This window comes from Parus major, chromosome 14, assembly GCF_001522545.3.
Source record: "Parus major isolate Abel chromosome 14, Parus_major1.1, whole genome shotgun sequence".
NCBI classification, from domain to species: Eukaryota; Metazoa; Chordata; class Aves; order Passeriformes; family Paridae; genus Parus; species Parus major.
The window spans coordinates 13,582,189-13,606,908 of NC_031783.1; the positions used below are offsets into that span (position 1 = coordinate 13,582,189).

At 52.8% G+C, this 24,720-nt stretch overlaps 2 protein-coding genes across 2 annotated transcripts; one reads left to right on the forward strand and one right to left on the reverse strand.

Moving 5' to 3' along the window:
- The first annotated feature begins 15,660 nt into the window (after window positions 1-15,660).
- MED9 (mediator complex subunit 9) lies at window positions 15,661-19,976 on the forward strand. The gene is made up of 2 exons (XM_015643424.2): window positions 15,661-15,824; window positions 19,192-19,976. The coding sequence occupies exons 1-2, from the start codon at window positions 15,688-15,690 to the stop codon at window positions 19,406-19,408; spliced, it is 354 nt and encodes a 117-aa protein (XP_015498910.1). The 5' UTR covers window positions 15,661-15,687; the 3' UTR covers window positions 19,409-19,976.
- A 1,414-nt stretch (window positions 19,977-21,390) lies between these two features.
- Window positions 21,391-23,342, reverse strand: RASD1 (ras related dexamethasone induced 1). The gene is made up of 2 exons (XM_015642412.2): window positions 22,941-23,342; window positions 21,391-22,695 (listed from the first exon to the last, which is right to left on the reverse strand). The coding sequence occupies exons 1-2, from the start codon at window positions 23,224-23,226 to the stop codon at window positions 22,148-22,150; spliced, it is 834 nt and encodes a 277-aa protein (XP_015497898.1). The 5' UTR covers window positions 23,227-23,342; the 3' UTR covers window positions 21,391-22,147.
- Between the last annotated feature and the right edge of the window lie 1,378 nt (window positions 23,343-24,720).

Sequence of the window (24,720 nt, forward strand, 5' to 3'; positions counted from 1 at the left end):
CAGCTGCAGCTTCTGTGGGCTGTTCCAGTTCCACTCCCTCGCCACTCCAGGCATACATCTTTGACCTGACCAATGTTTCCAAGACTCTGCTTGGAAATCCTTTGCTCAATTAACCTGACCAGACAGAACATTCCTGACCATCCCCACTGGCATCTTTCTGATACCAGTTTTTTGTGACTTGATCATGAAAGAAACTGCCCAAAACAAGAAACTGTGGCAGCCCCTGAGAGGAACCAAATGAAATACAGAATGCTGGGAGTCAGATATCCAACTTGCTACAGGGATATGGCAGGCAGCATTCCCAACCTTGCTCCCTCAGGGTGAAGAAGGCACCCTCACTGCCCAAACAGTGAGACAACTTGGCTGAAGACTGATGTGATGCTTCCAACAGGAAGTTTAGGGCGTGAATCATCCTTATTTTTCCCCTACAGTGAATGCAAGAGATGAAATGAGATTCAGAAAGTTGGATGTAGGATGCAGGAAGAGCAGACAGTTCCCAGAGTGAGAAGAGGGATTACTCCAGCCAGGACAAGCTCCACTCTTGCCCTGAGCCAGGCTACATTTGCTTTGCAGGTTGTTTAGCCCAAACAAAGAATTGCAGAGAAAAACAGCTCCAGCAAGCAGGCGATCAACATTTTCTGCGTGGTTTGAATTATCCATGACTTTTGACCCAAGATTAAATCTAGTGTGTAACTGGTGGTTATATATTGAGTCATATGAGCAGCCTAATCGCAGAAACCCCATGTTCTCCAAACAGCCTGAGCCCCGTCGGGGCTGACTGCGAGCCGCTCACGTTTCCCAGCCAAAGCACCCTGCAGCTTTTGCATCATCCTTTTAATTCAACACTTACAAAGAATTTTTTTCATCCCACCGGTATCTCAAGCCCAGAACAAAACAAACCCAGCGACACTGTGAGCGGCCAGCCCAAGGAAGCCAGATTTCCCAGGAAGTTTGGCCTCTGGGCGGCTGCTCCAGTGTCTGGTAGAGGGCTGGGCTCACGCTGCAGCGTTTTTCTCAGCAGGAGCTGTCTCTCCTCTCTATCCTCCATCAGCAATTCTCCTGATGCGCATAGAAATTGCCTTTTGACTTCTACCTCCAGTGTAATTTGGGTGAAAATGAGCACAGGAGTTGGAAAGTGTTGGTGGGGGGTATGTGGCTGGAAAAGAGGCTCTCCTGGGGTGCGACACCGGCTTTGATACCCACTGTGAACACAACAGGGCTTGGCACCACATGGCCCTGGCTCTCCCCAAACTAATTTTTAGCTGTTGGCACCTGCCTTTCCTCTCCTTAGGGCTGTGGGAGGCTGAGCTGCTTCACCTCTCCTAAAGAGCCTGGCTAAGAGCCATGAAAGGCTGTTACCAGCCACAGGGATCAGCTATCACCCCTGCCAGTACAATCCTGCGGGCTCACCGGGTATTTCCCAGAACCGGTGGCTGGGACGGGGCTGGCACAGCCTTTGTGTGCTGGAACTCTTTGACATTCCTCTGCCCGGCCAGTCTTGGCAACAAGGCCAACCTGGAGACCTGGGGAGGACCCAAAATGGGGATGATCTAGGGTCTGCCCAAACTCTGGTGAGTGGGGAGTGTGTTGGAAGACACTTGTATTGTGCTCATGGGATCCCATGAGCTCACACACACAGAGCTGGTTGTGGGGGCCTTGCAGGAACAGGGCAGTGAGGGATGCATGGAGGCCATGGAGGGAGTAGGGTGAGGGTCTCACAGCCTCAGATCCATGTTTAGGGTTGGGAGAGGGATACCCAGCCTTTTGCAGCAAGGATAAACTAAGGCTAAATCCTCTCCCTCCTGTAATAACTCACTGGCTGGTGGCAACCCAGCTGGAAGAGCATGATCTCAGCATGGCTGGTTGTCAGGCTGGTATGGAGCTGCTCAAGAGGCATTTCATCACCAAAGGCTCTTTGTCTGGAGGGCCAGCCACTGTCTCAAACTGTCCCAGGAGGGTTGCTGGTGATGCTGTCCCTGGTTTAGAAGGGGGACAGCTCCATCCTGACAGCCCCAGAACCCACCTGGGGTTCCCAGAGGAAAGGGATCCCCAGCAGTTCCCCAGGCAGCGCTGGCTTTGGTGTGACCCCACACATATCACCACTTCAGTGTCCCCCAGCTCATGGCAGATCCCAAATCTGCACACCTGATCCCACTGCAGGGACCTCTCCATGTCCCTTCATGTAGATCCCATGCCCCAGGAGAATGCCCAGCTCCTTGCTGGTCTGAACTGGTGCAGGCATCAGCGCTGGGCTTTCACCTGCTCTCGGTCAAGGTGGTTCTGCATTGCTTTGCAGTGAAAATAAAGAAACAGCTGGAGGGGAAAAATTCCTGGTTAGTAAACAGAGCTGAGCAACCACAGACCTCTCACCCAGGAGGGGAGGAGGAGGGCAGAGACAGAGCCTGGTAGAACCCAGGATTGGATTTCAACACTCTGCAGAAGACAAGATGCTTGTATTGAATGTATTTAATTGTCTGGGTTGCAGCCCCGTGAGCAGCTGTTTGGTCTGGCCACAGAGCCCTGCATGGATAAGGAGGAGCTGGATGGGAAGGAAGCAGTGACAGTCGAGGAATGAGAAGTGGTTGGGATTTGGAGTTGGCACTTGGAGCTGGCTTTGCCCTCTCCCTTCCCTGCCTCCCTGCAAAGGAGGGCTGTGGTGTAAGGAGAAGAGGTGCCTAGGCACCAGAGGTGTCCCAGATCCCAGTTATTTGGGAGCCCTTTATTCCCTGTATTCCCACAGCTCCTCTGCTTTGTGTTACTGCTGAACGACTTCCCTGAGTCCAACACCACATCTGCTGCCATTCTGCATGACTTGCTTTGTCTTTGGGTCACCTGGTGTATCCCCTGGCAGTGCCAGCTCCTACCACATCCCTCCCTCCTGGATGTGGCAGATGAGCAAACTTCTGAACTAGAGGCAAAAATTTGCATTTTAAATTCTCATGTCTGTTTTTTTCCATGAGGGGAACAGGTGACTGAACACATGCACACTGTCATCTGTCCTGTGGATGCCACTGCTGTCCTCAGGGGACACTTCTCTGACCTCAGAGCTTTGTCCTGCATGACCAGGTAAGGTCATGCTGGACTAATGCCGAGGTTCCTTTGGTGCTGGCTGTGACAGCTCTGTCTTGCTCCACCTCCACCATAAATCATGGCAGGCTATAAATCCCTGCCAGCACTTAGGGACCCATCCCTGGGGAGGGCAACGGTTCAGCCCTGAGGCAGCAAAAACAAGAATCATGTTTTTCACAGGGACAATATCACTCAGAGGCACAAACAAGACCCTGGAGCAGGGGGTGCTGGCACTGCAGCATCTCGGGGCGGCACCGATCCAGCCAGACCCGTGCAGGGACAACTCGGGGCACAAACCCTTGGCAGGGCAGATACTCCCAGATGAATTTGGTCCCTGACCTGACTTTTATATGAATCCTCATGTCAGCACAAGGAAAAGGAACTGAGCAGGGCAATGGGGACACAGGGCAGGAATACGTCGTGTTTGGGGGTTCAAGGAAATGCTGGGTATTCCTGCCCTGCAGAGGGACTGTGGCCAAAGGGGACAGGGATGGAGCTGCCCTGGGTGTCCCAGCTCCTTCCTAGCCCCTTTCCCAGCTCTGTGCTTTACAAACCCCAATGTTCCCAGCCCCATAGCAGCTCCTGGCCTGTGGGGACTGTCTTCACTCAGTCTTGCTTGAGCTCAGCCAGGAGAAGGATTTGGGGAGATTTGGGGAGCTTTTGAACCAAACACAAATAGCCTTACCCTGGCTTTCCATGGTACAGGCAGTTGAGATCAGGTTTAATTTTCCTAGTAGAGGTCCCCACAGCAGAAATTATGTGGGAATCTTGATTTTCTTCCAAAAAAAACCAACCTGTTTCCCTGCTGTGACAACTGCCACAGGAAGGCAAAGACTGCAAATGGTGGTATGAATTCGTCAGTGAAGACTAAATGGTATCTCAGCACACAAAAGGGGCAGAAAACCATGGAGGGCGAGCAAAAGTGGCTCCTGGGAGTTACTGGCACAATCCAAGGATTTGCTGGGAAATGCTGCAGGAGCCTCTGTGTGCCCTCACGTGAACCAACGTGGCAGAACCCGTGTGATTTCTCATCACTGGCTGCTCACAATCTCTTCCACAGGAACTGGGCATATTATTTCTCCATTTGTGGGTGGGAGAGGTTGATAAGGAGCAGGGCCAGGAAGCAGAGAGACTGAGTTTTTTGTCCTTGGGGTTGTCCCAGGGCTTGCAGTGGGTGACAACAAAGTGCCAGAACCCCTCCTGCCATCAGTGGGTGACAACAAAGTGCCAGAACCCCTCCTGCCATCAGGGGTTGTAGTGATTCACTTTTTCTTCTAGAAATCTCCCTTTCCACACCAGAGGAACAAAATACCCTCATCATCAGCTGCCTGCCCACCTCAAGGCTGATATATTGAGCAGTGAACCACTGCCAGCCCTGTGCAGGGAGAGACTGCCCAGAGCTCTTCCTGATTTTGGTGCAGGGTCATATTGTTCCTAATTTCTGTGACTCAGAATTCCCCGGTCCCTGAGTAAGGACCAGCTGACCCTGCTCGTGGCGGGATGTGAGATTCAAACCCATTTTCCTCCATTTTGTGAGCATAAGCATGGCCTTGCTGCAAGCCCCAGCTGTTCCCTGCCCTCATGTCCCTAGCCTTGTCCCCACAGCACAGTCCAGGGTTTCTGCCAGCAGCTCCTTGATGTCCACGAGTTGGATTTTAAAGGTAACACAAGGTGCAGGCACCTGAATTCCTTATATGCTGGTTTTCTAGTTCAGTGCCCTGTGCTACCCAGAGCAACAGTCACATTTTTCATGGAGCAGCACTACAAACTCCCTGACCTCCCTGGGCTCCCCAGCACGTGAGCCATGGTGAGAGCCAGGGGGGTTTCCAGCTGAAGGCTGAGAGCCACTCATCCCCGCTTGTGGTCCCAGAGGAGCTTCCCCAGCCAGCCTGGCTTTGGGATCTGCTGACGAAGGACAAAATGGGAAGGATGTAAAGAAGCAATGAGGCTGCCCGGGGTGTCAGAGTGTGGTCCACACCCCCACCACAGCCGGGAGGCTGTAACATCCCAGGAACAGCCTGAAAGTCCTGTTCCAGCTCCCAAACTGAAAACAAAAGTGCATCTTGTTCCCATCCTGTTTTCAAAGCCAGAAAGGTTGGGGCTGTGAGAGCCTTGCCAGGCTGGGCAGCGCTGCCAGCTCCCGTCACCTGCCCCGACCTCGGCTCCAGCAGGGACAGAAGTGTCCCACTGCTCCTCCTGGACATGGCTCCTTGCTGGCAGCACCAGGATGGCAACAGCTGGGGGTGTCCTCAATAGTCTGTGTTTGGAAAATCTTGTGCCCAAGTTCATGTTCTTGAAAGAAGCCCAAAAAAATGCTCCAAGGGCTGGAGCAGCTCTGCCTTGGGGGCAGCTGGGGGTGAGACAGAGCTGGGGGTGTTTAGCCTGGAGAACAGAAGGTGACAGGAAGATCATCAATCCCTTCCAGCGCCTAAAGAGTCTCCAAGAGAGCTGGAGGGGGACTTTGCACAAGGGCATGGAGTGACAGGACAAGGGGGAATGACTTCTCACTGACAGAGGGCAGGATTATATGGGATATTGGGAAGAAATTCCTCCCTGGGTTGTGAGGTCCTGGCACAGCTTGCCAAGAGAGATGGCTGCCCCATTCCTGGAAGTGTCCAAGGCCAGGCTGGACAGGGCTTGGAGCAGCCTGGATAATGAAAGGTGTCCCTGGCCATGTCAGGGGGTTGGGACTGGATGACTTTTAAAGTCCTTTCTAATCCAGGCCATTCCATAGTTCTGTGGGTGGGAATGCTGTGTCCAGGAGGACACATTATGGAACCCCTGTGCTCAGCACAGCTCCAAAGCCTTCAAACCCCTCCTGCAAAACACTATCAGCTCCTGGGAGTTTCCCTGCCACTATGAAGGGATTCCTAATTCACCTCCAAATTCCCCAAGCACTGAGAAGGCATTGTTTTCATTAAATAGGGCCATCATAAGAGGGCTGGTGCTGCTGGCATCCAGGGCTCTGTGGGCAGCCCTCCTGCTGGGATGGGTTGGAGAAGAATGGAAAGGATCCATATGTCAGGAAGAGTAGCATGGACCTGCCATTGCCATGTCAGGCTCTGAATGATCCCACTCCTCCCTGTGCCCTGTGCCTGCACCTCTGCTGCCTGCTCAGTGGAGATTATTAGCAGGGAAAATCATTAGGCACAGGGCTGGGAGCTCAAGGGACACGAGAGTGCCTCTGTCACTTGGAAATCAATCCCAGCCATCCGCTCAAGCCGAGCTTCCTCCAGCCCAGCTTGAAATGACAGCAGTTTCACTCCATCTGGGAAGAGGAGGAGGGGTGGTTTCTCCCGGTCCGGTGCTCAGTGGGATTCGCTGCCTTCCGGATACCAGAGCAAACAGCTGTGTTTTGCCCGTGGACCTCAACCACAGCCAAGCCCTGGGAAGAAAATTGTGCACCAGAGCCCTGTGGAGGAGGCAGAGTTTGGGGCTTTAGAGCCAGAAACTGCAGGAGACTGGGAGAATTTCATGAAAGGACATCACGACTAGCTCACCCCCTCAGTATCCAGGGGTGGAAAGAGGGTACAGGGAGCTGTGGGCTGAACAGACAAAGCTGTTAGCACCCATGGATTCTTATTCCCAAGGATAGTTGCCCTGCTTGACCCTGCAGCAAGCAGAGGGTTTTTGAGCACCCCATGCCTGTTCGGGAGCAGCACACCCGACAGCCAAGTCCCTCCAAGCACCCTGTGTCCTCAAGGCGGATTTGGCATTCTTGCTCACAATGTATTGACATTCATTTTGACCTTTTAAATCACAAGGATGTTCTGTCCTTCCCAGCCAAGTACAGCCTGGATTCCCCGTGGGTGGATTATACTGTATATACAGTGCTGCAAATAGGGAGCTGGCAGAAGAGAAGTGTTTGTGTGCTCGCAGGGGTGCGGCGGTGCTGGGATGTGGAACTGCTGCCAGCTCCCTGTTTTCCTGCCAGGATGCCCGAGAGGATGTGGCACCACGGCAGGAGGACAGTGATGGTGGCAGGGGAAATGCCAGCAGCTGGCTTGGTGGGGAGAAGGGATCCTGCTAAAGCGGGAGCCGCCCCCCCGCCAGCAGCTCCCGACTGCTGCCGGATCCCCGCACTTCCCGTCCTCCAGATAATTGCGCCTTTTGCTTTGAGGGAACATAAAGAACTACAATTAGGAAACAACGTGAAAAATCGGCCACGAGCGCCCAGCTGGCTCCCGAGGACACTGCTTTGGGTGATCTTGGCCACCCAAATCCTTCTCTGGGCAGCAGCAGAGGCGATTTCGATAGAAAATCTACCCCACCCCTCAAAAGCTGGAGATGGTACGACAGGCAGGGTGTTCCCAAAGGTGAAAAATTAACATCTAACCCAATCCCTGGTGCAGACCACATCCTGGGATGGCAGCAGTGGCAGGGAATGGAGCAGAGAGTGGGGTGCAGGTGCATGAATTTGGGTGGCATCATCCCCATCACCCTTTCCCCACACAGCCCTTAGGAGCTGGAGCAGGTCCCTGGCTGGGGCTGACTCCTCCTTGCCCTCCTGGCCAGCAAGCAGGCTTTGCCACAGGGCCAGCTCCATCCAAGGCTGTCACTGCCAGATCTGGCCTGGATCCTGACACCCTGCAGCCCCATGGTGCCAGGAAGGCCATTGGCATCATGCTCCCAGCCCAGATACGTCACTTATCTCTCCCCTTTCTTGCCCTGACGCATTTTTTCCTCTTTTCTTTCCCAGCCAGCTCATAGAACTCTTATCTAAAACCCCAAACCAACCTTTCCCAAGGCAAACTCAGCACCCTCTTTTGCAAACTCATTTCTAGGGGCTTGTGTATTACATGAGGGGCACAAGTGACAACCTGACAGCCAAACCCTTTTGTCTGACATCTTTATGCCACATGGATGTCCTCAAACCCCTTCCAGCCACCAAGGCAGGAGGGTTAATTCGAGGGGTGCTCTGAGAACAAGATTTGCACTTGACAGTTGTTTGCAGCTGGTTTGTGGAGAAGGGAAAAGTAAGTGAGGTGTGGAGCCCAGCGTTGAGCTGGGAGCTGTGGGATGGGATGGATGGGATGCACAGCCTCTGCTGATGCTGCTCTCAAACCCACGTGTTTGTGAGCATGAGCAGAGTGGGAATGCCACAGCTGGCTGCTCAATACATGCTGCAGCATGGAGCAATTACCAGCAGCCATTCCAGGTGCCAGATGGGGCGCAGGGAGAGAAGCACCGTGTTCCTGCCTTGTTCAAATGCTGTCCCTGTTGCCAAGCCAGCCTCGTGCACTTGAGCAGCCCCGATCTGAAGTGATGGATCCTCGGGTCTTGCAGAGTGCTTGTTGGTGGAGGAAAAATCAATGCCCAGTCAGGGGTTCCTGCCACGTGGCTGCTTCATCCAACCCATCGTGTGGGTGCAGAGGGCTGACCGCGTGTGCTGGCAGCATGGAGCAGGGCTGCCTGATGGAACAGCATGGGGAGGTTGTGACAAACCCTGCTGCCTGCAATGGCATTGCCCTAAACCAGGGACACCACCAGAACACAGCTCATCACACTCTGAGCAGTGACTGCGCAGTAACAAAGAAGCCTGGCAAACCAGTACTGCAGTCAGGGGACCCTCAGCGTGTGGACTTTGCTTCAGGTGCCCAGATCCAGCCTGGTTTGGCCTTTCCTGGCTCAGAGGAGCCACTTTCCAGCCCTGAAATAGCAACTCAGATCATGCTCTCGGCAGTTGGGCATGATGATGCAAAATACTCATTATCCAGCAGGAACAATTAGACTTATGGCAATTATCTCTGCAGTTGCTGAGAGATGCTGGAACGGGCCGGCCAGCAGCCAGGTCCCAGTGTAATCCCTGGGTGAGAGAGATGCGGTGCCCAGCCTTGCCGGCAGCTGCCATTGCCATGGAGGGCAGTGGGAGCATCCCAAGAGATTCCTGCAGTGCCAGGAGAGCTGGTTTTGTATGGGAGGGGGGGTGAGGATGCATCAGTGTTTACCTGAATGTCAATGTCCCTCTCTAATGACATCTGTTTGCATTTGGACTGTTATGAATAAGCTGAGCCACACTGGGGTAAGAGGATGGTGTTAGGGATTGAAATGCTTTGATTCTCTGGCTTCCCTCTCTGCTGGATGCCCCCAGAGGAGAAGCCAGGATGGGTTTAGCTAATCCACAAAGTAGAAATGGGCAAAAGCTGGCTCCAGGCTGGATCAAGCCATGGACACCTGATGGTCACTGAGGTGGGCAGCAGCTGCTGAGCTGGGTTGTAGGGCATATTCCTTTGGGAAAAAAAATCAGGGTTTTGGCTGAGAAATGCCCATGGGGTAGAGGCAGGAAGGACAAATTAATTCATTTCTCAAGTCAGAACAACAAGGAGGGTTTTTCTTTTCCCCCTTAACATTGTTTGAAAACCTTATTTTGATTCCCCTGCAGCTGCTTGGAGCCAAATCTCCAAACCAATCCAACCCAATTAAATGACTCCTCCTTGGATTAATCAGTGTGCAGCTAGAATGGAGAGAAAGCTTTTGGGCAGGATGGGGCATGGCTGAGCATGGATCACCAACTCAAGGAATGCCCAGGAGCGAGGGAGTAGGAGCTAAAGCAATGCTGGAAGCCTGCTCTGGGAAGCTTCTAATGAAAACTTTATCTGAGACAAAAATGTCACCATATCCTGGCCTTGTTTGTGCCACAAGAGTCAGCAAACTTCCCAGGAAAGTTTAGCTACCTGGTCATCAAAACCTCCCCGATACGCCTTGTTTATTAGCAGCTAAACATTAAGCCCTTGGCAAACAGGGATCCTTGGGGCCAGGGACACGTGACTGTGACAAGCCACTCATGGGTGCCAGCTCCAGAACCGAGTAGAAGCTGCTGGTGTGGCTGAGGAAGAGGACAGACTACTCCAGGTGGGGGATGGAAGCATCCTGGAGATGGTCAGGGCTCACAAACCCCAAGGTCAGGAGGAGAAAGGCTCAGCAAAACACTGCTCTTGCCATGGCCCTGTAGAGATGAACCATTCTCAGGACAGGAGAAGGATTAAATGGTTCCTCACTGGAGCTGGAGGGAGACTTCTCCACCTCCCAAGATGTGTCTCCCACAGTGCCAGTGCTGCCCCAGAAACCCACTGCTCTGCCGTGTAAAATTATTCTTTAAGGACACCTGACTGATCTTGCAAAGCCCATATAAATTTTGACTCATTTCAGTAATTAGGCCAATTATAGCAAAATGTTGTTTGCAATTCAAGTGAAGGATGGGCTAGAATCTTAACCAGATGCTTTTTCTGTGGTGCCAAAACAAAGTCTGAACAAAGCTCCTTTCCTCTCCCTCTGTGTTAAGTAACCCAAGAGAAACATTTTGAAGGGCTCCAGCATCAGGTAATGGCTTTTTCTGCCACGCTTGAAGGGACCCTGACAAACACACAAACAAAGCCTGACCCACTTTAGGAGAATAAGGACTGACTCCAAGAAAGGGAGCTGAGATTTCATTAATATCCTTAATGTGGCCGCATTAGTGAGTGTCTGCTACGTGCACCCAGGTAAATTTATCTGTCCTCTATGAGACCTACGCAGTGTCCTTGTGCAGGGCAGTGGTGCCCTGAGATCCATGGATGCACAAGCACAGGGACACAAGAGCACAAGGATGCACCAGGGATGCAGCCAGGAATGTACAAGCACACAGGGATGTGTGTGCACAGGGATGCACACTCCAACACCTTCCCAACATGCTGGTTATGCATCCAGGAGCTCAGGAGAGAAATCTTTGCCTGGGCTGAGCCTTGGCCTCCAGTGCAGAATCTTGCAGCATTGCTTCAAGGCCACGATTGCATATTGAGAGTGAAACTGCTGCTGCCTCATGTTTTTGGCGGCACGTGTTCGGAGCCTCCCTCATTATTTGTAAATAATGGCAGGGACGTTGCTGACTCACCACACTGCAGCGGGAGCCAGCAGGGATCCAGGGCTGCTCTTGCCCAGTGGTAACAAGGGCACTTCCCTCTGCAGGCATAGGTTTCCTCAGGGACACCCCAAATTCACACTCCAAGTTCCTCTCTTGCTCCTCCTGCAAGGTGACTTTTGCCCCTTTGCCCTGGGTGGAAAACAGCCTGGCTGTGGGATGATCTTGTGGGATTCTGCAGGGACTGGTGGCCCCCAGGACTCAGCATTCTGGGATGCTGCATGGGCACAGAGCTGCCCAACGGAGACAGTGAGATCCAGAGCCACCTGCAGCTGGAGCTGGGCCAGGCTGGGGGCTGAGGCTGCTCCGGCTGCGTGTTTTCCTGGATCCGTGCTTCTGCGTAGCTGATCTTGTGCAAGAAGCCCTCGGTGCTCCCTTTGCCCATGTAATGGCCAAGGGTGCCTTCCCTGGGGTGGCCTGAGCCAGCCTCTGTGTTTGGTCAGCAGTGGGGTGGCACTGGAGAACATGGTGAGGTCACTGGACACTCCCTGTGGCCTTGAATCATCCCCACTCAGCTCCTGAGGCTCAGAGCACGAAGCATTGGCCACCATGGCCAGGCCAATGCCCTGCAGTGACACCCAGTGTGGGGTACAGGCAGCCTGGCCAAGCCTCCTGTGCCACCTCTTATTCCAGGCTCTTTCCTGCACGCTGGGCTCTCCTTGAGGGTGGCCTTTCGTGGGTGGGAAATCCTACCCACCTCTCTCTCATGGGGTGATGTCCCTCCTCCCACAGCAGCCCAGTTTCCCCAGCAGCCAGCGACTCCAGGAGGCACTGGGGTGCTGTAGATGTCTTTGGTGCTGCTTGTTTGGATCTTAAATCTCAATGGCACCTGGAGCACCAGCAGCTCTGGGAGCATGTGGGAGTGCAGGACTGAGTGTTTGGGGCAGACAGACCTCCAGGGACTAAATCTCTCTGGTAAAACATGGTTTCAAAGGATGAAGCTCGGCTCATGACCTGCCAATCCCATCAGCATCCCCATGAGAAGACTGAGACAGGGCCTGAAATGGTCCCAAGAGTCAAGACAAGGCAAAGCCAAAGACTCAATTCACATCTGGTCAAAATGAGGGAGATCTTAGCCACAAATACGAGCAGTTGTAGGATCACAGCCATGACCTATCAAAAAGGTGCCCTGACCACAGCCAAGAGCTGGAGCTGTAACTTCTTCCTATCACCCCCTCCCAGGTGGCCACAACCCTGACAACACCTCCCACTGACTGAGCAATACAGACTTAACCCACCACGGCAGCTTAGCTAGACTGAAATAGAAAATTCAGCTGATGATGCAGTGCAGGAGCAGGAGGAAGAGATAAAGTTCAGGCTGGTGATAGCCACATAGCAGAAAATGATAACAGAGCTGGTGGCAACAGCACAACAAGCTCCAGATGGTCCAACAGCAAGAAGCAGAGCCCAGTGAAATGTCAGATCATCAATATAAAAACATCAAGTCATTGTAAGGAAATAGTGAAAGGCACAGAGTCACCTGGTGCTGAATTAAATAACTGGTGGTAAATACCTCAAAAGTTCCCTTTGGAAGAGGACAAGAGGTACAATCTGTACAGAAGTGACAGGAGAAGAAAAAAATAGCATTGGTATCATACAGAAACAGGCAATAACAAAAGATACTCTGGATACGGATTATTTGATCAGCTGGGTTTTAGGATAATGGGTTAATGAAATGTCTGGGTGAGCAATGAATGTACACAGAAAATCAGATGGTTTGGAATCATTCACACATTTCAGACGCTGCCTGTCCAGCAAGTGAATTGTACAAAGAGCCACAATTAAATTGAGGAACAGGTCGATCATTTGCACTTCAGGTTTATTACCAAATCCTGGGGGAAATTATTCATTTCATTCATCACTAAGTGTCTTTGTTCACGCTTTAGCTGCCTCACATGGAGTTTTCACGGGCTGCTCATTCAAACCCTTCTGCTGAGGAACTGATAGTGGGTGAAAAAAAACAGAATGAAAATTAGGGAGAACTGTAACCCACCACCAGCTCCTCCTGAGAACAGCAGATGGGCTGACAGCCCTCCCATCCGAGATGGAGAGCTCAACACAACTGCCAAAGGATTTGGAAGGAACTGCACTACAAGGAAATGAAAAAGGTCACCAAAGTTACCCCCTTGGGACAAAGGTCTCACAGCTTGGAGTTCCATAAAGACAGGTGAAGTTTTGGGTGCAGCAGCACTGTCTCACACCTGAGGTGAACACTGTCTGCACACCCACAACACCAAAAATCTTCTCTTCCCTGTCAGACCTGTCAGCTGCTCTCACCTCTCCCTGCAGCCCTCACCAGGGATATAAACACACTGTCAGGCTACAGACCCCAGCTCTACTGTGCCCTGGCACAGGCTGACACCACAGTCTCATCTGACCAATTCAGCAGCATCTCCAGTGGTGGAGGAGCCTTTCGAACTTTAACCAGACTGTGAAACACCTTTGCTGTCCCCTGGACTTGCCATGCGACACAGCAAGCCCCAAAGGACCCCAGAGTGGGTCACCTAGGGGAGCTGGAGGAGCTGTTCCCACAAAGAAGAGAAAGCAAGAGGCAGGGACACACCAACTAGATAAGACTGTGTTCCAGCACTTTGGGAACACGAGACTCCAAATGGAAATGGAAAGGCAAAAAGAAATGCTGATTGACAGCACTTTAGTTACTGAATGGTATCTGCATGTTGTCACCTGCTGGAACAACTGCCTGACTCAACCATCAGAGGCAGGCATCCAGCAGCCCAGCAATTATTGCTGCCCTCCTCCAGAAAGCCAAGGGGAGAATTAAAACCAGCACAGTACTGAGGGAAATGTTCCCCACAGAGCCTGAATCAACTCTTGCTTTAGAAACAGCCCTTAAAAAGAGGCAGAAATGAACCTCTTGGCTCAGCCCCATCTGAAGGACACAGCATCCTGTGCCTCCTGCTTGGCTCAGTCAAGGGCCATAAATACCACCAGCCTTCCCACAGGGATTTGCTCAGCGGAACCTGGGCTCCCCCAGGCTCCTCTGCACATTCCAGCATCAGTTACCGAACGAGGATCTATTCCTGACAGTAGGAACAAAGTGAGCGATTGCATCTGCTATATTTAGAGCAAGCAGCCAATACCCCCCATTTAAATGGTTGCCAGCATTCTCATTAGATGTATAAATAGCCTCTGTTTGTTTTCAGAAGGAAATTGGTTTTAAAAAGAAAATTGCCTTCCCAGTCTTCCTCAGCCTATAACCATTGAGCAGGGAGGCCTATTTCAAATTAAAAATTAAATCACGCGCTTTGTCTAAGCCAAACCAGGAATAAAAGCTCTCAACTGTGGCTGGTATTATCCGTGCTGTGATGCTTTGTGTGGTTACAGGGATTTGAGCACAGGGGCAGCACTTCACTGAAGCAAATTGAGGCTGCTTGGTGCAGCCTCCCTCTCTCAGCCTTGACCACTCACCATCCCGAGACATCTCTTCCCCCTGCAGGTCACTCACACCGGAGCTCCACTTCTTCACAGAACCCCAGGATGGTCTGGGTTGGAAAGGACTTTAAAAGATCACTTGCTTCCAAGCTCTTGCCATGTGCTGGGACATCTTCTGCTAGACCAGGTTACTTCAAATTTTGTCCAACCTGGCTTTGGACACTTCCAGGGATGGGGCAGCCACAGTTTCTCTTGGCAACCTGTGCCAGGGTCTCATCCACAGAGGGAAGAATTCTTTTTTCCCATTTTTTTTTTTCTTTTTTTCTTTTTTTCCAATTTCCCAATATCCCAGGTAACCCAGTGGGAAGCCATTTCCCCTTGTCCTGTCACTCCAGCCCTTTTCCAAAGTCACTCTCCAGCTCTCTTGGAGCCCCTTTAGGCAGTGGAAGTGGCTCTGAGGTCTCCCCAGAGTCCTCTCTTCTCCAGGCTCAGCACCCCCAGCTCTCTCAGCCTTCTCCTCCCCGTTCTTGTCCCTTTCCCAGCTTTACAGCAGTCCCAGCCCTGACACTTCTGTTCTTCCTCCAGTCTCCAGCCCAGGCTCTCATCCAACACTCCAGCTTGCCTTCCTTCCAACTGATGCTGGCCATGCTTTCTCCCTTGAGCAGAAAGTCTGGTCCATGTAAACATCTGTCCTTAAGGCATTTCAACGATCACATCCCCATCATCCAACCTGTATTGTTTCTATTTGCATTAAAGTCAAACGGAGGACACCAAATAACAGAAAAACATGGTGGAAAGCTGGGATATAAGAGACAGTGAAACTCTGCTGTGGTTATTTACACAGAATAATGCAATTTTCCCCTCAGATTTGGTTTGAAAGAGAGGGATGCACAGAGACTTGGGACACAAATCCAACTGCGCTGAGGGGCTGGGGAGCCATGACCAGCCCACGGGTATCTCCTGGGACCGCTGGTTCCTGGGATCCTGGGTCTCGGGGGGATCACTGGGGATCTCGGGGGGATCACTGGGGGTCTCGGGGGGATCACTGCAGGTTTCAGGAGGGATCACTGAGGGTCTCAGGGAGGATCACTGGGGGACAGGCGCAATCACTGTGGAGGCATTTGAGGGGATCACTGCGGGTTTCGGGGAGGACCACTGGAAATTTCAGGCGGATCACTGGGGATGACAGCGAGGGTGCAGGGCACGGCTACACTCCCCGACCCTGAGCGCTGCCCGGTCCGGCCCCTGGCTCGCTGAGGGCTCCGGTCGCCGTGAGGCGGAGCCATGGCGGGCCCGCCCTGCTCCGCTCCGTCACTGCCGGGCCCGCCATGGCGTCCGGGCCCGCGGGCCGCGCCGCTGAGGAGCCGCCGCCGCCGGAGCCGCCCGCCGAGCAGAAACCGCCACCGCTGCCGCCCGTGCAGGAGGAGTTCTCTTTCCTGCCGCTCGTCCATGACATCATCAAATGGTAACGGCGGGCACGGCCACCGCCATCCCCCGCCCCGCCGGGCACCGCGGCCCTGCCGCCGCCGCCCCGCTCGAACGGTGCTGCCTCACACCGGAGCCATCGGGGCCTGTGTGAGGAGCAGGGCTAAGGGGTGCCCTCGTCTCAATCACAGCATCCTCGGGGATGCCCTGGATAGGGAGTGAGGCAATGGGATGCCTCCTCTAGTGATGTTCAGCCGGCATCCCCAGGATGCTCTGGATGCGGGAGCAGGGCAATGGGGTTCCACCTTGAGTGATGTTCTTCCAACCACAGCATCTTTGGGATGCCCTGGATAGGGAGCAGAGTTACGGGGTTCCCTCTAAGTTGTTTTCTCATCCTTAGCATGCTCATAGTGCCTTGAACGGGGAGCTGGGCTATTGGATCCTCCCTCAAGTGATGTACTCCAAATCCCCATTTCTCCAGGATACCCTGAACAGGTAGCAGGGCAATGGGTCACCCCTCTAGTGATGCTCTCCATCCTCCCAGCATCTCCTTTGCCCTTTTTCTGTCAGCTGGAGTTCCTGGGAAGAGTGTTGTAGGGAGCTGGCACAGCCCCAAGTGCATCTCCTCTCTGATTTGTGCCAGTACCTGGGTGGTGTCGGGGTCACCTGAGTGGTGTAGCTGCTCCCGTGGCTCAGGTACACTGCCCCAGCACTAACCCCGGAGCAGGAGCACTGTGTGTCCGCTGGGTTATTGCTCCAGAGAACTGTACTCTTTGGATGATAACAGCCTCAGAAAGTACAGGCAGTGCGTCAGGAATGCAAGCCATTTCTGGGCAGTTGTAAAAAGGAGGATGGCTTCCTCAGTGGGACATACACTGTTCTCTTCCCAGCTCAAGATAAGCACTGTATAGGTGAAAGGTGCTGGTACAAGAGTCCTGAGAACTGACATGTTTCTAACCCAGGATAAACCCTCCAAAGATGCTCATCTGAATTCCCAGAAAGGGGATGTCTTTGCCATGGAAATCCATCCAGGCAGGCTCTGTGCTCTCACCTGGGCACACTGCAGGGTGAGGCAGTGGGCATGGGAAGCATGAATTGCTTTCTTCCTGCTCTCTTCCTCTGCACTCATTGAGGAGCTGATTTGTGTCCTGCTGATGTTTCATTTGGAGCAAGCATGTCTGAAAGGTGAGGGAGGTTCATCCCTAATGGCTCTGCAGCCCAAGCAGCCCAGTCGATGGGAATGAATGCCTTTGACACACCAGCCCAGAATGGGCATCAGAACACAAACACTGTAATTTCACTTAGTTTCCCCACTGTGCTAGGTGTACGCCATCAAGTTGCCCCCAACCTTGATTCTCTCTGATCTGTGCAGACCACAGAGTGAGGCTAAATCCCCTGCCAGGTGTGTGCATGTACATCACCAAAGTGGTCAGTAGCCATGGGCTGAGACCTCCCAGATTGTGATGTGTCGCTGATCAGGTTGTTGTGACTCACAGGTGACAGCCCCAGGGATATCTTGTGCCCTGTCCCACCAAGCCACCCACTCCTCCCTTGGCTTCACATGGGGAGATTCCTGGGTAGCTCAAGCCAGTGTAGGTGCTGAACAGTGTGGCAGAAAGGTGGCACCATGGCAGCCAGTGGTGGGATGTTGTGCCTCCTGTCCCTGACAGATGGCAAACCGGCTGTCCTCTAACACTGCCTCGAGTGGCAGAGCCCAGCCCTGCTGTTCTGACACTGACTCAGGCATGAGGACACATCTCCAAGGTGACTCTGTGCTCCGGAGCAAGGATGTATCACGTAAATCTGCTGACATTCAAGGACGGGTGCTGTTTCCTGTTTGGGTCTGGAGAAAGTTTTCCTAAACAGGGTCTGCTGATATTTTCAGCCTTGTACAGTCAACAGCATCACTGCTGAGGTCCCACTGTGTGGCTCCACCGATGGTGGGTTGTGCTGGTGTGGTGAGGAACGCTGTGCCTTAAGGCAGGGTTTGTGCCCAGTCCATCAGTACAGGCTGTGGTTGGATGCTGTGTTGAATTCTGTGTTAGTGCAGACTACTGCAGGCTCTTCCCACACCCTTCTCACTCCCATCTCTCCGTGCCCCCGAACAGGGAATTGCTTCAGTGGCTTCATCCAGCAAGAAAACTATCCATCAGGAAAATAAACCAACCAACCCTGAAATATTTATCCCTTTGGATCAACCAGGCAACAGGCAGCTGTCGGTTCTGTTTGGGTGGGGACGGGGATGAGATGTGGGGAGGACACCCCTGTCAAAGCCAGCCTGCAGCTGTGTGAATGAAAGGCAGTGTCACCCCATCCTTCCCCAGATGTGCTGGGGTTGGTTGTGTGTTTTTCTGTATTTTTCCACTGCCGACCTGGCCCTGAGTGCCTGCATAACGGGGAGACATTATAGTACCAGCTGCAGTTTTATTTAGAAGGGAATAATGAATATTTTGTTCCAACAGGCTTTTGAAGCAAACGACAGCCATCTGCTTAAAAGTTTTGCTCTCAGCCATGTCACGATTCCCCAAAGTTATAATCGAGCACCTCTCTGCCCTGGTCATGCCAAGCAGATTTATTTTTAGGTCTGGCTATTGAACAGGCTCCCAGTTTTTCAAAGACCATTAGAATCCTGCTCTCCCTATTAACAGGCAGCCTGGAAGCGGGGACTTGCTTTTGCCTGGAATCAGTAAAACTTCTTGCTGGTGCTAACAAAGCTGAGTCAGATACTAATGAGGGTTCAAGGGCAGACGCTGCCTCAGACAACACTAAGCCTTGAAAAGCACAGAGCTGGCTGCAGAGCCAATTCTGCTGCTCTTAAAAAAACCACCCCAAACCAACCCAAAAAAACCCCACCGCTTCTCTTTTATTAAGTATAAATCCCCAGAGACTCCTTTTAAATCTCCCAAGTAGCATTTTCTCTGCCTTTGGACGTTCTGTGACACTTTGGGGAACAGTTTCTGTTTTCTTGCTGTCATGCTGTTTGACTGCATTGATTTCTTTGTATTACAGCAGCAACAGGTCACAGGTGAGACTGAGATCTTTTTTCCAGGTGACTACACACAACACATATGCAATCTTACCTTCCCAAAGAGAGGTACAGGAGTTCAGAGGGAGAATTTAGCCTGCTCCAGGGTGATGTTTGAAAGCTGCAGAGCAGCTCCTAACCTGATTAATGCATCCTGAGGTGACTGGATTGTGTGCTGGAAATTGGCAGGAAACCAGTTGGCCCCTAAGCTACCCAGTCTATATCTATCTGTGTCATTTATTGGGATAGGTGAATCAGGTGTGTGTAGCTAGATACCAAGAGTAATTTTCCAGTGAATTCCAGTTTAAACCCTGGTTGTATTGGAGATTACAGCGTTTTCAATAAGAGAATTCACAGTGTCTCAATTTCCTCTCCTCTGCAGCATGGACAAGGACAGCCAGGATGTTCACCAGGTACTGAATGAGCTCAAGAACAAGTTCCAGGAGATGAGGAAGCTGATCAGCTCCATGCCTGGCATCGGGGTGAGCCCAGAGCAGCAGCAGCAGCAGCTGCAGAACCTGCGGGAGCAGGTCCGGACCAAAAACGAGCTGCTGCAGAAATACAAGAGTCTTTGCATGTTTGAAATCCCCAAGGAGTAGGAAAGGCACAGCTCCACTCTCTGGATCTGAGATACCTCCTGCCCAGGCTGAACAGGGTGGCAGAAGTTGACATTTCTTGCTTTAGGTTTTGTGGTTCCAGTGCTGTGGCGTTGTGCCTGTGTGGACCATGGGTGTGTGACACTGAGCCAGGACACCGTGTGCTCTCCTGGGACAATGGCAGTGGCACGCTCCCTTCATCAGCTGCAGGACTCTGCACTTATATATCCCATCTCCTGTTTTCTCTCTGGGTGGGGTTCTTCTTTTTTATGTTCAAACAAGCAGGAGATACTTTGCTTTCTCCTCACTAAGGGTCAAAGTACCTGCTGGTGAAAAAGGGGGCATTTCTGCAATTTTTTTTTTTACTTAAAAATGGCCAAAGATCAAAAGGGAACATAAGAGGGAAGCATGAACTCTTTGGCCCTGCTCCTGGAAAGAGTCTCTGGTACTCTTTCCATTCCCTGTGTGTTGGAAGAGGAATTATTGCTTTCAATTACTTCTGTATTTCTCTTTTTAAACAATTGGTGGTTGTGTCTGAGATGAGTCAAATAAAGATAATATAAATTCCAAACTGCCCCTGTTGTGTGTTCACTGAGTGGACGTGGGCAGAGCAGGATGTTGGCAGCACATGGGATCCTGGGCCCAGCTCCAATGTCTTTCCCATTTGAAACAGAGGAAGGGCAAGAATCAAAACAAAGGGCATAAATGATAAAATCTTTTAGTTATTCCATACTAAAGTCAGGCTCAACAGGACTGGTAAGTTCCACATCCAGGGGCTTCCCACAACCACAAACATTTGATCAGCTGGAACGGGTAATTCTGCTCAGTGGGATGGTTGCAACTCACCTGTAGTTTTTACTACCTGAGTTTTATTACCTGTAGTTTTTAACTCACCTGAGTTTTTACTCTGTCCCCAGTGAGATTCTGTACTAGTACTTTCTTTGGGAAAGTGCCAGTGTGTAAACTCTGAGTAAAGCAGAACACTGAGATAAACAAAGCACAATGTACACATTTTTTATTACTGAAATTGCCTTTCCACCAGCCATTGCCTGTCCCAGCTCAATAAATTCCTGTGTCTCATGCTTGGATGATGTTTTCCATTCTTTTGCCAGTTGCTGTTCCTGTGAAATCAGGCATAGGCAGAGCTGGAAGAAACAACTGGTTGCCAAAGAAATGTCTGGCACTTAGATCAGGAACAAGTTAACTCTGTCAACTTGAATCCAAGTTTCAAGTGAAGCTGAGAATGGTTTGCTTTGCAATCTCACTCCCCCACCTTTTTTGTCCCCCAACACAAAGTTGTTTTGTGCCTTCAATACGATTTTTTTTTGCCATTAATATGTACTAAACACAGATTTGTGCTGCTGCATGAGGGGGAAGCAGAGGTTGAAAAGCTGGAGCTGGGAAAAGCCGCCTTTGAAGAGTGATCCTGTTTCCCTTTCACTTCCAGCAATGATTACTGCAACTTGTTATTGGGAAGAGATTAAAAACCATCAGATGTAAAGGTGACCTTTCAAACAAAGTACTTCCTTTACTCATATTGCAGAATAAAAACAATATCCCAGCTGGGGTGCCAGTGAATCAGTCTGTGTTGACATCATTAAAGTGTGCTTAGTTAATCAGCAAGGAGCATGAAACACAATCAGCCCTTTCTAAACGAAGTGATGTCAGTTTGCTGGGTGACTGCAGGCAGTGACATGGCATTGCCCGGCGTGTCGTGGGGCTGGCAGCACCGTCACTCTCGGCGTAGTGGAGTGAGGAAAGAGTGCTGGCTCAGTGACCCGTTGGAGTGAGTAACTCCCTGCCTGGCCTCTCGTTACCCTGTGTGGCAAAAACCCTGCGGCTTGCAGAGGCGGGAACCTTTGCACTGGGAGTCGGAGAAAATGGGGCAATACAGGGCTTGGGTTTGTTACCTCGCAGCTCAGGCCTTTAGTTTAGCAGGCTTTGCTATGGGATAGGGCAAGGAAGCAAGGGCAAACCCGCAGGTGTAATTTTTTAAAAGATTTTATTAATTTGTAGAAAAAATAAAACATCAAGTTTCACCCACGGTAGAAACACTTGAAGATTTTTTTTTTTTGTTCATGTCAATGACAAACAATACCTACATAAAGTGCCTATTATTTTATTTTGTAAAACCCTTCCCGCTCCCCCCACCCTCCCCAAATCTTGCAAATCAAACAAGACAAATGTAAACAAGAGTCAGTTTTTTGGTCCATCGGGGCTGTAACTCTGCAACAGCTTAGAAGTCTTCTGCATGTGTTTTGCAGACACAAATGAACACACAACACAGAGCCAGAGTCCGTGCACAGCTTCTCAAGTTGGAAAAAAAAAAAACAACAAACAACCAAGAACCAAGCCCAAAGCCCCAGGCAGGTGGTGGCAGGCCCCTGCCTTCCCTCCTGAGGTTTGGGAGGGAAAGAAACAGCAAGGTCTGTGCCCTCCACACTCATCCTCTCACCTGGCTGCCCAGCAGCTCACCCTTTCCCTGTCCCTTTGCCCAGAGGAGGAGGCTGTTCCCAGTGACATCCCCTCCTGCCCTCCAAAGCCTCCCCCTTCGCATCCCTCGCTCCCAAAATGCACCCCCAGGGAGGGAGATGATGAAAGCGGGAGGAGGGAGGCTGGGGGAGAGGCGACGCCCTCTCTGCCCACGTGGGCACCTGTCCCAAGTCAGTTCGGAAACGAGCATCTTTCCCCTCCTTTCCTTCTTTCCTTCCTTCCTTCCCTTCCCGTGGCGAGCGGGGGCTCCTAGCTGATCACGCAGCGATCCTTCTCCTTGCCGTGCCCGCCGCCGATGGCTTTCTCCCGGATGTACATGAGGTCACTGTGCACGCTGGGCCGCCGGGCGAAGGGGGCCACGATGCCGTACGCCTCCTCCGTGCCCCGGCCCCCCTCCTTCAGCAGCTTTTTGCCTTTCAGCGCCTTCTTGTGCAGGATGTCGCAGTACTGGACCGAGACCTTGCGGTGCAGGTCGGGGCTCATCTCGCTGGGCAGCTTGGCCATGGCGAAGAGCGCCTGGAACATCTGGTCCAGGCTGCTGTTCCTCTTGGCTGAGATCTCGAAGTAGGCACATTTCTTGGGGTCCCCTCCCACCAGCTGCTCGATCTCCCGGGGCTGCACCTCCCGGTAAAAGTCCCGGTCGCCCTTGTTGCCACAGATGACCAGGGGCACCTCTATGTTCTCCTTGGTTTTGTTCTTCAGGCACGACTTGGTCTCCAGGATTTGCTGCTTCAGGCGCTGCACCTCTTCAAAGGAGTCTCGGTTGTCCAGGCTGAACACAAGGATGAACACGTCTCCTGGGGACAAGGAGGGAACATGAGATGGTTGCAGGGATGGGGACAAGAGGGACCTGCTCCTAAGCCGAACAGAGGCTTGGAGAGGGAAGGACCAGGCAGCATCCTCCAGGTCCTGCACCCTGCAGTCCACGAAGAAGAGCTACCCAACCACTTGAACACACAAAATCGTACCTCCCTCCTCCCAGGACTGCAAAAACATCCCCCCACTGAGCAGGAATCTGGCAGAGGGACCTCCTGACAAGTACCTGTGAGGATGGAGAGGCGGCGCATGGCTGGGAAGGGGTGATTGCCCGACGTGTCCAGGATGTCGAGCTGGTACACCTCACCACGGATGCTGTAGAACTTGCGGTGGAAGTCCTCGATGGTGGGCGTGTATTGCTCCTCGAAGCGGCCGGTGAGGAAGCGCGAGACGATGGCCGTCTTGCCCACCTTGGAGGAGCCCAGGATGACCATGCGGTAGCAGTTCTTGGCGGGGATGCTCAGCTCGGCCTCGCTGGGACACATCTTCTTGATCATCGCTGCCAGTTTCATTGACGCCGCCAAAAGTGCAGCTTTCGCCGAGAAGGAGAGGAGAAAGAAGGAGGAAGGCGCTGCCTGCCCGGCTGCTCAGCCCCTCTCCCCTCTCAGGAAGGGTCGGTGTGAGCTCTGCACGGCGGCCGCCGCGTTATATGGAGCCGGCAGCGACCGCCCCTCGGCGCGTCACGGCCCGGGGCGGCGGCGGCTGAGTCAGCGCCCGGCTCCGCTCCCGGTCCGGCCCGCGCCCCCCGCCGGGCTCCGGGCTGCGCACACCGCTCCCGTTCACTGCCCGGCTGGGGCTCCGGCTGCTTGGCAGCCCTGTCCCGTTCCCAGCCCCGCTCGCACTCCCGGGAGTGCACAGACAGGTCCCGTTCCCATCCCGGTTTGCGCCCCCGGAGATGCGCAGCTCAGTCCCGTTCGCAGCCCGGTTGGAACTCCGGTGTTTCCAACTCCCGCTCGCACTCCCGGTCCCTTTCACAGTCCCATTTGCAAAGAGATCTCTTTGCACCTCAGCACGGGCTCCCCGTGCTTTGTATCCGTCCCGTTCTCAGCCCGGTGCGGGCTCCCGGAGCCCCGCAGCCGGCTCGGGGCTCCCGGGGTCGGGCGGTGGGTGACCCCGAGCTGCAGGAACCTGGGGCGGGGAGTGCAGAGGGTCCCACGCCACTCCCTGCTGTGCTTTTGCTCCGGTTTACACTTGCCCCGTGCAAATGCCCGAAAGAGCGGAGAAAGGACCCCGCTCGGAGCGAGCTCCGGTGCGCGGGGCCGGGAGCAGAGAGAAGTCTCGGTGCCACCGGGGGCTGCAGCGGGAGCTGGGGGCTGAGCGGTGACACCTTGACGGTGGCTCTTGGGACTCGGCTTTCCTTGACTCCGACCTCGGCCCTGATTGCGGTCCCGATCCCGATCCCGATCCCGATCCCGATCCCGATCCCGATCCCGGTCCCGGTCCCGGTCCCGGTGCCGCTGCAGCGCCGGCTCTCCCCGCTAGGGGGCAGGAGAGAGTCCGGCCGGCGGCAGCGCGTGCAGGGCCGGGAATGGGAACGGGAACGGGAATGGGAACGGGAATGGGAATGGGAATGGGAATGGGAATGGGAATGGTGCCATACTGGGAGAACTGGGAATGGTCAGCCTGGGGAATAGAAGGCTCCGAGGACACCTTAGAGCCCCTCCCAGTGCCTAAATGTTCTCCAAGAGAGCTGGAGAGGGACCCTGGACAAGGGCTGGAGCGACAGGACAAGGGGTAGCGGCTTCACACTAACAGATGGCAGAATTAGATGGAATATTTGGAAACAATTCTTCCCTCTGAGGGTGGTGAGACACTGGAATAGCTCAGAGTGGCTGCATCCATCACTGGAATCATCCAAGACCAGGTTGGACAGGACTTGGAGCAGCCTGGGACAGTGGAAGGTGTCCCTGCCCATGGCAGGGGCTGGTACAATATGTGCTTTAAGGTCCCTTCCAACCCAGCCTGTTCTATGATAGAAATAGAAATAGAAATAGAAATAGAAATAG